General features: G+C 40.8%; 2 protein-coding genes across 2 annotated transcripts in view; one reads left to right on the forward strand and one right to left on the reverse strand.

Moving 5' to 3' along the window:
* Positions 1 to 11394, reverse strand: part of LOC310942575 (histone H3.2) — a gene marked incomplete at its 3' end in the record, with an annotated part of 28434 nt that extends 17040 nt beyond the window's left edge. The window contains exon 1 of the mRNA XM_083907986.1: positions 11363 to 11394. The remainder of the gene's footprint in view (positions 1 to 11362) is intronic.
* On the forward strand, positions 188 to 8133 carry LOC310942565 (actin-related protein 2/3 complex subunit 5-like). The gene is made up of 4 exons (XM_083907973.1): positions 188 to 429; positions 998 to 1070; positions 3932 to 4108; positions 7563 to 8133. Exons 1-4 carry the CDS (start codon positions 290 to 292, stop codon positions 7623 to 7625), a joined length of 453 nt encoding a protein of 150 aa, XP_083764099.1. The 5' UTR covers positions 188 to 289; the 3' UTR covers positions 7626 to 8133.
* Positions 11395 to 14056: the final 2662 nt, after the last annotated feature.

Raw genomic sequence — 14056 nt, forward strand, 5'->3', positions numbered from 1 at the left:
ATGCATACAGGTATATATAAATGTATATTTATAGCTATAGATGAGTACATATATTTGTAGCTATATATGTACTCCATACCACACGGTGGCGGTAATGCGCCAAGTCGTTGTTTGCACACCGCCATTTGCAATAAAGAAGGAGACGAAGAAGAAACGGATGCGGAAGTGAATGAGGAACTACGGAAGTAGGAAGCGGTGACTGGACAGCTCAGCGGCTCTTTCTCTATTTTCATCACTAAACACATTTAATCAGCGCTTTTTTAAATTCCCCCCACACGCATACACAAAAATGTCCACTTGTTCACAGTCGGCCCGTTTCCGGAAAGTAGACGTGGACGAATATGACGAGAACAAGTTTGTGGACGAGGACGAAGGAGGGGACAGTCAGGGCGGACCCGACGAAGCAGAAGTGGACGCTCTGCTCAGACAATATCCTTTCATTTATTCAATAATTCATTTATTTAACTGTTCGATTCCGCCTTAAGTCTTTATTTTCACACGTAGACGGAGCGGAATATTCGGGGGTGGGGGGGGTGTTTTCTTTCACGTCACCTGTTAGACGGAAACGGTGACAGTGGGTTGAGATCGTCAACAGTTGATGCTCTTTCTTGTGTGAAACATGTTATAGTTTTACTCATTCGATTCGTGTGTGTTTATTCGTTTAAAAATGAGTCTGGGTTGAAATGTGTCGATCACGGTCTGTGTCGTTGGCTGCACACTTCCGTCGCGAAGTGTTTCCGGGTGTTAGGAACAGCAGGAGGGCGTGGTCGTACTGTATTAGATCATTAAATTACTTTTTAAATGTCACCAAAGACCCATCATCAAAATATTTAGACGGTTAATTTGAAGGAAGGTCTCACAGAGGTTGAATGAGTTTGTGAATTTTGGGTTTCAGGCAGAAGCTTGTTTGTTATTTGTTGATGAAGTAGAAAAAAAAGAAGTGCATCTCTGTGACTCTGTGTGGAACGTCTGTCGTCCTTGACTGTGTTTTCTGCACGGGCAACATGAACGCTGCTCTCCAGGCCGTGCTGAAGAACCCTCCAATCAACACCAAGAACCAGAACGCCAAGGTACAAACACGTGGACGGTCACACGTCAACAATGACAAACTATAAGCAATGAATGACACTTCTCTGCACTCCCTTCTTTGGGCTTCCTGATTTCTTCTTTGCACTTCCTGATTTCTTCTTTGCGCTCCCTGATTTGTTCATTGTGCTCCCTGATTTGTTCTTTGCACTTCCTGTTATCTTCTTTGCACTCCCTCACTTGTTCTTTGCACTCCCTGATTTCGTCCTTGCACTCCCTGATTTCCTGATTTCTTCTTTGCGCCCCCTCACTTGTTCTTTGCACTTCCTGATTTCTTTTTTGCACTCCCTGGTTTCTTCTTTGCACTCCTTCACTTGTTCTTTGCGCTCCCTGATTTGTTCTTTGCACTCCCTGATTTCTTCTTTACACTCCCTGATTTCTTCTTTGCACTCCTTCACTTGTTCTTTGCACTCCCTGATTTGTTCTTTCCACTCCCTGATTTCACCTTTACGCTCCCTCACTTGTTCTTTGCACTCCCTGATTTTTTCTTTCCACTCCCTGATTTCACCTTTACGCTCCCTCACTTGTTCTTTGCACTCCCTGATTTCTTCTTTGTGCTCCCTCACTTGTACTTTGCACTCCCTGATTTCTTCTTTGCACTCCCTGATTTCTCCTTTGCACTCCTTCACTTGTTCTTTGCACTCCCTGATTTCTTCTTTGCACTCACTGATTTCTTCTTTGCACTCCTTCACTTGTTCTTTGCGCTCCCTGATTTCTTCTTTGTGCTCCCTCACTTGTACTTTGCACTCCCTGATTTGTTCTTTGCACTCACTGATTTCTTCTTTGCACTCCTTCACTTGTTCTTTGTGCTCCCTGATTTGTTCTTTGCACTCCCTGATTTCTTCTTTACGTTCCCTGATTTCTTCTTTGCACTCCTTCACTTGTTCTTTGCACTCCCTGATTTGTTCTTTCCACTCCCTGATTTCACCTTTACGCTCCCTCACTTGTTCTTTGCGCTCCCTGATTTCTTCTTTGCACTCCCTGATTTCTTCCTTGCACTCTCTGATTTCTTCTTTGTGCTCCCTCACTTGTTCTTTGCACCGTGTTTTTTCTTTGCAGTGTATTTTCAAACAAAAACACACAATGTTTTTGAATTATAAAATCAAATCGATATTTTATTTGCTTCTTAAAAAAGTGTTGTTTGAAATTATTGACACAAATCTAATTCCATATGTTCGATCTGGTCCATTAATATTGGGACATCAACACAATTCTCTTCTTCTTTTTGGCGCTGATTTCTCAGCGCCAAAAACTCACTGATTTCTTCTTTGCACTCCTTCACTTGTTCTTTGCGCTCCCTGATTTCTTCTTTGCACTCCCTGATTTCTTCTTTGTGCTCCCTCACTTGTACTTTGCACTCCCTGATTTGTTCTTTGCACTCCCTGATTTCTCCTTTGCACTCCTTCACTTGTTCTTTGCACTCCCTGATTTCTTCTTTGCACTCACTGATTTCTTCTTTGCTCTCCTTCACTTGTTCTTTGCGCTCCCTGATTTGTTCTTTGCACTCCCTGATTTCTTCTTTACGTTCCCTGATTTCTTCTTTGCACTCCTTCACTTGTTCTTTGCACTCCCTGATTTGTTCTTTCCACTCCCTGATTTCACCTTTACGCTCCCTCACTTGTTCTTTGCGCTCCCTGATTTCTTCTTTGCACTCCCTGATTTCTTCCTTGCACTCTCTGATTTCTTCTTTGTGCTCCCTCACTTGTTCTTTGCGCCGTGTTTTTTCTTTGCAGTGTATTTTCAAACAAAAACACACAATGTTTTTGAATTATAAAATCAAATCGATATTTTATTTGCTTCTTAAAAAAGTGTTTGAAATTATTGACACAAATCTAATTCCATATGTTCGATCTGGTCCATTAATATTGGGACATCAACACAATTCTCTTCTTCTTTTTGGCGCTAAACACCGCTACAATGGATTTGAAATGAAACGAACAAGATGCGGTTTAACTGCACAATTTCAGCTTTAATGCGAGAGTATTTACATCCAAATCAAGTGAATGTTGTAGGAATTAAAACACTTTCTATATGTGCCTCCTAGTTTTTAGGGGACCAAAAGTAATGGGACAAACTAAACAATCAAAAATCAAACTCATTGTTCATTAGAACAATGAAATTAAAATTCTAATATCGTCTTCCTGTTTTTGAGGCTCTCCAATGGTTTCCATCTTGTGTTGAACCCTCTGTATTCACTCTGGTGAAGTCTTCTTTTGATTGTTGACTTTGAAACACATACACCTACTTCCTGGAGAGTGTTTTTTTCTTCTTCTGTGGTTTAACCAGGTGTTTTGGTGTTACTGAGTTCACTGGTGCATTCTTTCTTTTTAAGAATGTTCCAAACAGTTGATTTGGCCACACCTAATGTTTTTGCTATTCCTTTGATGGCTTTGTTTTGATTTTTCAGCCTAATGATGGCTTGCTTCACTGACAGTGACAGCTCCTTGGATCTCATGTTGAGAGTTAACATAAACAGAACTTTTACCTGCTTAATTGAAGATGAAATAACGAGGGAAAAGCCCACAATTGTCCGTGAAATGGCCATTTAGTCAATTGTCCCATTACTTTTGGTCCCCTACAAAGTAGGAGGCACATATAGAAAGTTTTGTAATTCCTACACCGTTCACCTGATTTGGATATAAATACCCTCAAATTAAAGGTGAAAGTGTGCAGTTAAAGCACATCTTGTTCGTTTCATTTCAAACCCACTGTAGTGGTGTATAGAGCCAAAATATAGAGCTAATGTTCATAATTCAATCTCAGAAAAACGTCACGATTAAATCCTCCTCATGGTGAATTCCATTTCTGGGCTTTACTGACACTATCCATTTATTTTTGAGCGCAGGAGCGAGCGGAGCAGCTGGTGGTCAAAGTGCTGAGCAGCTTCAAGAGCAGCGACATTGAGAAAGCCGTGGGATCGCTGGACCGAGCCGGAGTGGACCTGCTGATGAAATACATCTACAGAGGCTTCGAGAAGCCCACGGACAACAGCAGCGCCGTCCTGCTGCAGTGGCACGAAAAGGTAAACAATTCCCCATTTATCCCCAGTGTAAAATACTCATTTAATACTTGATTTGGTTTGTTGTTGACACATTCGGTGCAAATCTCAGTACTGAAATGATGCATGTTATTCTCAGAAGTGTAGTTAGCCCCATCAATGCTAACGCCTAATGCTCCAGTGTGCAGGATGTAGATTGTCGGAAATGGATTTAATTTATCATTAATTAAAGTTTTTGGGTTTAAAAAAAGCGCAGAAATCCTGAGTCCAAATAATGGAGAAGTTTGAATCCATTAGGAGTTTGAATACGTTGTTTTTTTCCCCTTTAGTTTGGGGCCGCTAAATCTACGAGGTCTACCTTGTAATACAGGCTAGTTTTGTTTTGTTAGTTTTTCATGAATAGAAAGACTGTGAGGAACTGACGTCCACGTGTCTTCTGGCCCTAATCCTAACCACAACTGACTCATCGACTCTCAATAAATCTCCTGAGAAATGTCTTTTCTGTGGACACACACCCGCCTCGAATGCAAGCTACTTCTTCGGCGCTGACGGACGGTTGTCGCCAAGAGGACACTTGGCATCCGATATCACTGGGAAACGTCCGCTTGGCGGCCGTTTTAGTTGTAAAAACGACGAAATATTCTTGGAACACAGCGACTGCAGGAAGTCTGTCATCGTCATTAGCTGACAAGTTATCTAAATTCAAAATGGCTGACTTCCTGTTGAGTTGAGGCCATGGTCGCGGTCGACTTTTTTTGTTCGTCTTGGTCGATAATGTCTTCCCACCGAGTTTCGGGAAATCTGTCTTTTATTGGACGACATACTTAAGAGTCATTGCACGAGAAAACCAGGCAAAACCAGGCAGAGGTGGGAAGATGGGGGTCAGCCAAATCGGCCCATACTTTGCATGTGAGATAGGTATGTGGAACTTCCCGGAATCATTGGTTCCGGTAACGCCCTAGCACACCCTCTTAACTTCAACGCTTCCTCTTCAACTTTTGGTCTGTAAAACAATGAAACCTATGCTATGTGGAAATATAAAACTTATATCCATATCTTTATCTGAATTCTAACGGTAGCCATCAAAACTTCAGTATTTTTCAGCCGTAAATAACCTGATTTCGGAGGGTCTCGGAGGGGGGTCCCAGATCTCCATAACGAAAAATAGCTGGAGGGTTTTAATTACATGGCTGTTCATAGTTCCACATACCTATCTCACATATAAAGTATGGGCCGATTTGGCTGACCCCCATCTTCCCACCTCTGCCTGGTTTTCTCGTGCAATGACTCTTAAGTATAACTTTTTCGTCAAATTTTTCGGGTTTATAAAAAAGCACGGAAATCTGGATCCGTCCCGGAATCCACATCTACTGTGGCATTCTCAGAGTCCAAATAATGTAGACGTTAGAATCGATTAATCAGTTTGAATACGTTGGGTTTTTTTTCCCCGCTGTAGTTAGCTGCAAATTGCTTTTTAATGAAGTGAGAGACTGTGAAGAACAAACATCCGCATGTCTTCTGGCCCTAATCCTAACTGCAGCTGGCTCATCAAACCTCAATAAATCACCTGAGAAATGTCTTTTCTGTGGACACACGCCCGTCTGTAGACGAGCCAACGCGTAAAACGCCAGCGAGAAACATTCTGTACGACACGCGATGTTTTTACGACTTAAAAGACGCCCGTTTTAGTTGTAAAAACCACTAAATATTCTTGGAACGCAGCGACTGCGGGACGTCTCTCATCGTCGTTAGCTGGCAAGTTATCCAAAATTCCTGTTGAGGTTGCGGTCGACTTTTTTTGTTTGTCTTGGTCGATAACATCTTCCCGCCAAGTTACGGGAAACCTGTCTTTTTTGTCAAACTTTGGAAGACATTAAAGTGTGACGTTTTTGTAAAAAAAAATTAATCGCCGCTGCCGCATCAACCGTCAATCAATCACCTGAGGCGCGTCATGCGTCAGAAATGTTCCCACCAAATACAAGCTACTTCTTTAGCGCTGACGGACGGTCGGACACTTATCATCCGATATCACTGAATAATGTTCACTTGGCGCCCGTTTTAGTCGTAATTCGTAAAAACTACTGAATATTCTTGGAACACAGCTACTGCAGGGCGTCGGCAAGTGTGTCTGGCCAGGAAGTGACCGTGTTTTCAGTCGACGACTCGATGTTCTATTTTGATCATCTATTTGTGTTTTTTGTCATCATCGAAAAACAAAAGTTGTCAGATTGTGCCAACGCGTAAAAAACACGAACATTCCGTACGACATGTGATGTGTCAGAAATGTCCCGCCCATGACCTCCGATCGAATGCAAACTACTTCTTCGGCGCTGACGGACGGATGCCAAGAGGACACTTGGCATCCGATATCACTGGGAAACGTCCGCTTGGGCGGCCGTTTTAGTTGTAAAAACCACTAAATATTCTTGGAACACAGCTACTGCAGGGCGTTGGTAAGTGTGTCTGGCCAGGAAGTGTCCGTGTTTTCAGTCGACGACGATTTGTTTTTTTTGTCATAATCGAAAAACAAAAGTTGTCAGATTGTTCCTGCTTCTTAAATTCTTCTTTGATTATTTCCTGGTTTCTTTGATCCTTTTAAACAAAGAAGTCTTTGAGAACGTCCTCATCATTTTCTGACACTGTGTGTGTTTGTGTGTGAACTGTGGACAAACTTTTGTAGACGTTTGTGGTGTTTGAAGTGCAGGTTCTTTGGTCGGGTTTGCGTTTCCAATCCAAGCCAAACCTTGAAGTAGAACAGTATATAACGAGGATCGCTGCCGCAAAACCTGTCGGTGCGTCAAACGCGCTCGGACGAGTTTGCTCATTTACATAGGGTGCAAAAATTAAAAATGGCTGACTTCCTGTTGCATAGAGGCCATGGTTGTGGTCGACATTTTTGTTTGTCTTGTCTGTAACATCTTCCCACCAAAATGTTATTTATTTATTTTATTTAATGGTTTTTTCTGAACATTTAAAAATGTTTTTTGGGGGAAAAAAAGTTTCCAAAAAAAAGCTTTTTCCAAATTTCCAGAATTTTTTTCTGAAACTTTTATTCCAAATTTTATTTTATTGTTTTTTGTTAATTTGGTTAAACTAAATTGTGCCTCCATTTCACCTTAGCAACGCACAGCCCCGGAAACTATGCCAATATCGCATTTTCACCACACCTGACCTCTACTATGCCAAGTTTCAAGAGTTTTTATGCATGTTTACGCCCTCAAAAATGACCGCAAAGCCACTGATATTATAATAATAATAATAATAATAATTTGAAGGATAACGATGGGTTCCTCGCACAAATTGGTGCCAGTAGCCATTTGAGCCCCTGCAATTCGTGGCTCGGGCCTTAATTAATAAATAAAAGTCATAAAAGTTCACACGTGGCAATAAAAAACAAACACATTTAAAGACATGAAACATAAAAAATCTGGATTTAAATGGTGTCAATGTTCACACGTGGCTGTGTTTGCGTCCTCAGGCTCTGGCTGTGGGAGGAGTCGGCTCCATCGTGCGAGTTCTGACCGCCAGGAAGACGGTCTGATCTTCCAGCAGTCGTCTGATTGTCCGCCTCCTTTTTTGTCGTCGTCCTCCTCGTCGTCTTCTGCTGTTGGACATGAGACATTCTTTTTTTTTTTTTTTGTCACACTGGAACACAGTGTCCTCCTCCTGGTTGTTTTTCTTTCTGTTCTGTCCTTGCCTTCACCGTTTTTTGCAGTCGCACCTCTGGGATGTCGTGATCGGTCGGCGAGGGTCACGGAGGTGCTGGCACCTCGAGTCTGCGTCTCCAGCCAGAACCAGAACCCGAAAACACACATTTCAGACCATGTCTCGGCTACTCTGACAACTCTGCTGCTCCACTGAAACGCCTCCTCATCCTCCTCTTCTTCTTCTTCTTCTTCTCTTCTTGGCCAGATCATCGAGTGCACGCTCTGTGCTTTTTCTTTCACTTTTTTTTCACTTTCATCTGAACGTCTTTTGTTCATCAACTGTTCTTTTCTGTTTGCAACAGTTCCACACATGGCTTATAATATCGTTTCTTTTTATACCTGTAAAAGAAAATAAATAAAGTGCTAAATCTAAAATGATCTCGTCTTGTTTTTGTACGAAAAAGTGTCTGAGAGGAGGGGGGAAAATAGTCCATAATAATGCAGTCAGTGACTTCTCTAACGATAATCTGACTGGAGGTCGAGGTTGAGTGTTTTTTTATGACCTGTTTCATCTATTTAATATGTAATGTAGGACTGGGCGATAAAATAATACATCAACATGATGAAATGAGACAAGATATGGTCTTAGATCTTGGATATTTGATGATTTTCTCTGGTTTTAAAGGCTCTTGCGTTTATAAAAATGCATTAACATACATGTTGATTGAAAAAGTACACGAAAAACCAAAAAGATACCCAACAATTCACACTGCCCTAATATAATTAATATTTTATTTTTAATTGATAATTGCACTGCATTAATAAGGAAGCCATTGATGTTGTTCAATAGCTTGTTTGAGCATCAATAGTGCTGGATGCCCTGCCACACCCGCCATGGATTGTTGTTGTCAAAGTGGTCCTCTATCCTCCTCTTATAGGCCGTTTTGGCGTCCTTGATGCCTTTCTTCCAGCTGGCTCTAGCGGCACCGTACAGGGCCCTGTCGCTGGACCTGAAGGTGGTGTTGCGGTGGGACATACACAGCTGTAACTGTAACAATGGTAAACGCACATGGAATGTAGGAGGGTCTGCATCTAACTGACAGGTACTCCAAATCAGCAGAGCAGTGTCTGTCTATGATTGTGGTATTTGTGCACCAGTTGTTGTGAACATGGATGCATAACTCTCCTCCTTTGCACTTACCGGAGTCTTTGTTTCTATCTCCGTGGAATGCTGTGCAGCCTGCTAGCTCAATGGCTCTGTGGTACCAATGCGTGTAGCCACGTCTCTCTGTCTCTCTGTTTGTTTGTGATGGATCTGGTGTTGAGCATGATGGTGGGTAACGGTGGTTTATGTGGTTATTGCCTTAGCCTTGTGAGTAGTCCAGACCGGTGACCGTGCTTTTGCTCCTCTGTCTCCAGTGTTTGCTGGGGCCGGCAACAATCCACGGAGAGCACGGTGTCCTGGTGATCTGCTCTGGTATGTTGTTTGAGTGCAGAAATTCATTCGTAACTGCTTGATTACACTGTAATCGGTTTGTCAGTAAATCCTGTCGGCGGAAGGTGGTATTCACATGACAGAATATAAAAATTGTCAGACATACAAACAAAAACGCACAAAAAGCACCAAAATGGAGAGCTATGAGCCGCTGCGGATGTGCGCGCCGACATTCTGTCATGAGCAACCATCCAGTTTTGGTTCTATTCCCAAAGGAAACAGTGGAGACATGGTTTTATATTAACACCATTCCCTACTTACTGCAGCGTACAAATTAGAAGAAATCACGAAAGGACAAAAACGTTGTGTGGTCTTTAAGTGGAAACAACAAGAAAATAGCTTGAATGTAATGGACATTTGATGATCTTTAAAAGTTTCATCTGACATATTTTAAAACAGACAAAAGAATTTCACATGGCCCTAATGCTGTTGTAAGAACTGCAATATTTGTCCAAATCGCTCCAAGTGACACGGTGAATGTACAAGTCCTTTTAACAAGTTTCCTCAGCACGTTTGTTTCTAAACTACAGTTTGTTTCTACACAACTGACAATTTGTAGACAGACAAGAGTGACTGAAGCATCTCTGTCAAACATACGTTAGAGTTTGTTGTGTTCACACACACACAAACACACACACATAGAGGCCGAGGCAAAGTTCATCTCAGGACAAACGGGTGACAAAAACAGACAGGATTTCTCAGACAGGATTCATTCCAACGCACTCATATCACACTCACATCTCTGACTGTTTCATGACAATCTCTGTCACATCTCTGAGAAAGGTGATTTGTTTATACATGTTTCATTCATTTACTCGATGTCTATGGTTTTATCCTCCACATGAGGGTTTGCTGGGGAGCTGGAGCCAATACCAGCAGACACAAGGTGAAAGGTCACTAGTCAGAGTGAGTTTTTCCTTACCTTGGTCGAGGTTCAGAGGATGTTATATACATATATACACATATATGTATATACTAGTATATACATATATACACATATATGTATATACATATATACACATATATGTATATACATATACATATATATATACATATATATATACACATATATATATACACATATATATATACACATATATATATATACACATATATATACACATATATATATACAAATATATATATACACATATATATATACATATATAAAAAACTACTTTACGAATAATTTAGCAATCGGCTAATATTTGACTATCGTTGCGACTTTTATTACCTAGTCGAAGCACTCACAAGCGGTCTTTAAAGCAGAACGATGCAGGATTTTAACCCTAATCTAACAGCTTCAGAGTCATTGTCTGTTTGATAAAGTTTCTGAAAAATCCAAACAGATGTTTGTTCATACCCTGCTCGTTTTACACCTCCAAAAAAAGTTGTGTCAATCAATAAATAAGCACTACCTCATTTTTTATGTTGCGAGTACAATGAAATGTATTTTTCCTGATTCTGGTTTATTTATTTAAATAAACACTGTGTGGAAAAATCCAGAAATAGACAATAAGAGTATAAACTGAGCACATATTTCTTTGTAATGTATGATCAATTCTTTAAATAGGTCTTATTAAAGTATTTAAATGAGATGAATATGAACAATAATAACATGAATCTCAAATGCTCTCCTGTTTTTTGGACTTTTACACATCTGTCTTTCTGTGGAGCCTTAATTCCATCTTTTTTTATGTCAAATTTCTCCATAAAAAGTGATCAAAGTCCAGCAGAGACAGCGTTAATGTGGGTTTTGCAGTGTTGAATTAAAACCATTTGTAATCGATGTTAAAATGTGACTTTGTGTTTGTTTATTTCTCATTTCTCAGATGAACATCACTGTAAACTGACCACATACATTTCAAAAGCTGTATTTTGGAAGCAGCGGAATAAAAAGTCTTATACTTTCTACACAGTGAATGAACTATTTAAACAATAACATATACATTTTAAATATAGTGATAGGAGGTAGAGTTTATATTGTTGTTTACAAGTAGTTTTAGTATGAAAGACAAAAACGACTGTTTTAAAAAGAGAAGCACGCGAGGTCACGTGGAGCAGAGACCACGCCCCCCAGCGGCCAGGTATCACAGGTGACGTAAATGAGCAGGTGATAAGGCCAACCACTGACACCTGTGTGTGTGTGTGTGTGTGTGTGTGTGTGTGTGTGTGTGTGTGTGTGTGTGTGTGTGTGTGTGTGTGTGTGTGTGTGTGTGTGTGTGTGTGTGTGTGTGTGTGTGTGTGTGTGTGTGTGTGTATATAAGTCAACTCCTTCAAATGCTTCATTCTCCGCTGAACCTCAGTGAATCATCACTTGAGCAGCTGAGCCTGAACTGAAGGTGAAGTAAAAACGCTCAGTTGATCCTTTTGTCTTTAATCTTGTTCACGTTTGAACGCGTTGTTTCTTTCTAACGTGTCTTTTCTCCCTTTTTTTATTTTTTAACAGACTCTGCGGCTGAAATACTGCTCATCCACCCGCCGTGATGTCTGTTCGGTGAGTGCCACAAACCAAACCCCGTTCAACTTTCTGCCATTTTTGTGAACTAACGCTTTAATAAGTGACTCTCTTTCCAAAACCCTTGTATCTAGGACTTGTTCCGGCTCCGTTGGATCAAGCTGAACAATTCGTCTCATTGACATTTGCGAAAGATTCCCACCTTTCACTAAACTTTTGTTTTCATCCATTTGTAGGTTCCAGCGGTGACACCGAGACACACGAAGGAGGTGTGTAGATAATGACTTTTGATAGAAAACTAGTGGAATTCCTTTTTTTCCCCCGTTAACTTGCATCATTATTCATCACCAGGTGAAAGAAGACGCCATGACTCACGGCCTGCAGACCGGCCGCTTCTTACAAAGTACATCCATTGAAGTCCATGCAGCCAGAGGTACGAGCTGCAAGACTGATTTTTTATTTTTAAATGTTATATTCCCCCTTGCTCGGTTTTTTTTTACGTGCATTTCTTTTTCAGGATTCTGGCCTGTGTGCGACTTCCTGCAGCAGTGGAAGCTTTTGTCCACAATCTGCCAGAGAAGCAGGTTAATCCCCATCCACTATCTGTTCTGTTTCGCCACAAGATGGCGCCAGAGGGTGGACTTTAATCTTGTGATTTCCTTTTATTGGACTTTTCCAAATGTGCTTGACCCTTTCGTCTTTATTTCAGACTCTGGGGATGATGTCTGAAGGAGTCATGCAGGAAGTCAACCCCTTCAAGTAATCTGCACAGGTACATTTCATGGAAACTGTTTGCAGTTGTGTTGAATAAACATATGCTCAAAGGCATTTAAACAAAGTTACTTGTTTGATTTGAGGTGAAGCATTTTGCTTTTATTTAATCTGGACTCTATTTTTTTCCACTCACTACCATAGTGCTTCCTGTTGGCCACATTCATGCAACAAGCTGCTAATTTGTAAGATGTTGAGCTTTGAATACTTCTCATGTTGGTGACATCTGGAGATGTGTTTTAAATTTCTACCATCCTCTCCTGCTTAATCTGGAGTAAATTCTCTCACGCTGTAGTCTTCTCTTCACTACTATAGTCCTTGTGTCCTTCCTGTTAGCCACATTCCAAAAAAGCTATCGGACTCATTCCGAAGACATGGAGCCATGAAAACTTGTTCTAATGTTGTAGGCTAATGTCATTTTTAAATGTCTTCCATTGTCCCCTTGCTTAAACCTAGAGTAACTGACTAAAAGTTTGGTTTAAATTGCCTTGATGTGTATCAAGCTTTAGTTTTGCATCTCCTTGATGCCCATGTCTAACTTTCAGTGCTTTAGATATTGTCCTCAAGTAGGAGTGACTTGTGTCCTTCCTGTTACCCACAATCCAAAAAGGCTTTAGGATTCATGCAACAAGCTGCTAATTTGGAAGACCTTGATCTTTAAATACTTGTGCTAATGTCAAATTTGTTTGAATGCAGATGCATTGTCTTCATGAATTGTGTTTAAATGACCCTAATATTTCTTGGTGTACTGCTAAGCAAGGGTCCATTTGTCATTTATGTCCAACTTGGTGTCTTGTCTTCTGCAGGATATCTATTGTCTTCAGTAGATAATGACTTTTAGAAAAAGAAAACTAGTGGAATTCCATTAACTTGCATCATTATTCATCACCAGGTGAAGGAAAAAGCCATCACACACGGCCTGAATCAGCCTCTTCACTTCCGGTTCTTCTTATTCCGCTTCTGCCCAGAGTCAGCATCACTTCCTGTTCAGAGTCACTCGGACAAGGAACAGAAGCTCCATCCTGAGTCCCTGCAGCAGACTTGCATTAGGTCATTTTTTTTTTTGTAACCACATCCTCAAATGTGCTCACTTGCTCACAGCAATTGTAGCAAATGGGGATAATGGCATCTTAAACTTAGTCCCTGCACCATTTTCTATAGAGGAATGTTGTTTTTTAACATCATGGCACACATGCATTAAGCCAGTGCTGCCTTGACTAGTGACTTAAATGTTTGTGATTCCTTTAACCAAATTAACCATTTACTGTTCTTTAAATTTCACATTCTCCTCTTGCTCTTTATTCTTATTAACTTGTTTTTTTTTTTCAGGATTCCTGACTTCCTGCAGCAGTGGAAGCTTGGACAATCTGCTAGAGAAGCAAGTAAATCTCCAGCGTCACTGTTTGACCACAAAATGGCGCCAGAGGACAGATTATAATCTGCAGTTTTCCTTTATTGACCTCTTACAAATGTGCTTGACCCTTTTTTCTTGTCTTTACTTCAGACTCTGGGAATGTTTGAAGGTGTAATGCAGGATGTGAACCACCTCAGGTACACTTCACAGAAACTGTTTGCAGTTGTGTTTAATAAACATTTGCTCA

Source organism: Microchirus variegatus (genome assembly GCF_963457635.1).
Source record: "Microchirus variegatus genome assembly, chromosome: 21".
Lineage (NCBI taxonomy): Eukaryota > Metazoa > Chordata > Actinopteri > Pleuronectiformes > Soleidae > Microchirus > Microchirus variegatus.

Bases quoted from the DNA above. Each gene is read 5' to 3' on its own strand.
- LOC310942565 (XM_083907973.1), top strand. From the start codon at position 290: ATGTCCACTTGTTCACAGTCGGCCCGTTTCCGGAAAGTAGACGTGGAC. The intron at 1,071-3,931 runs GTACAAACACGT...TTTTGAGCGCAG, and splicing joins CCAAGAACCAGAACGCCAAG to GAGCGAGCGGAGCAGCTGGT. The intron at 4,109-7,562 runs GTAAACAATTCC...TTGCGTCCTCAG, and splicing joins TGCTGCAGTGGCACGAAAAG to GCTCTGGCTGTGGGAGGAGT.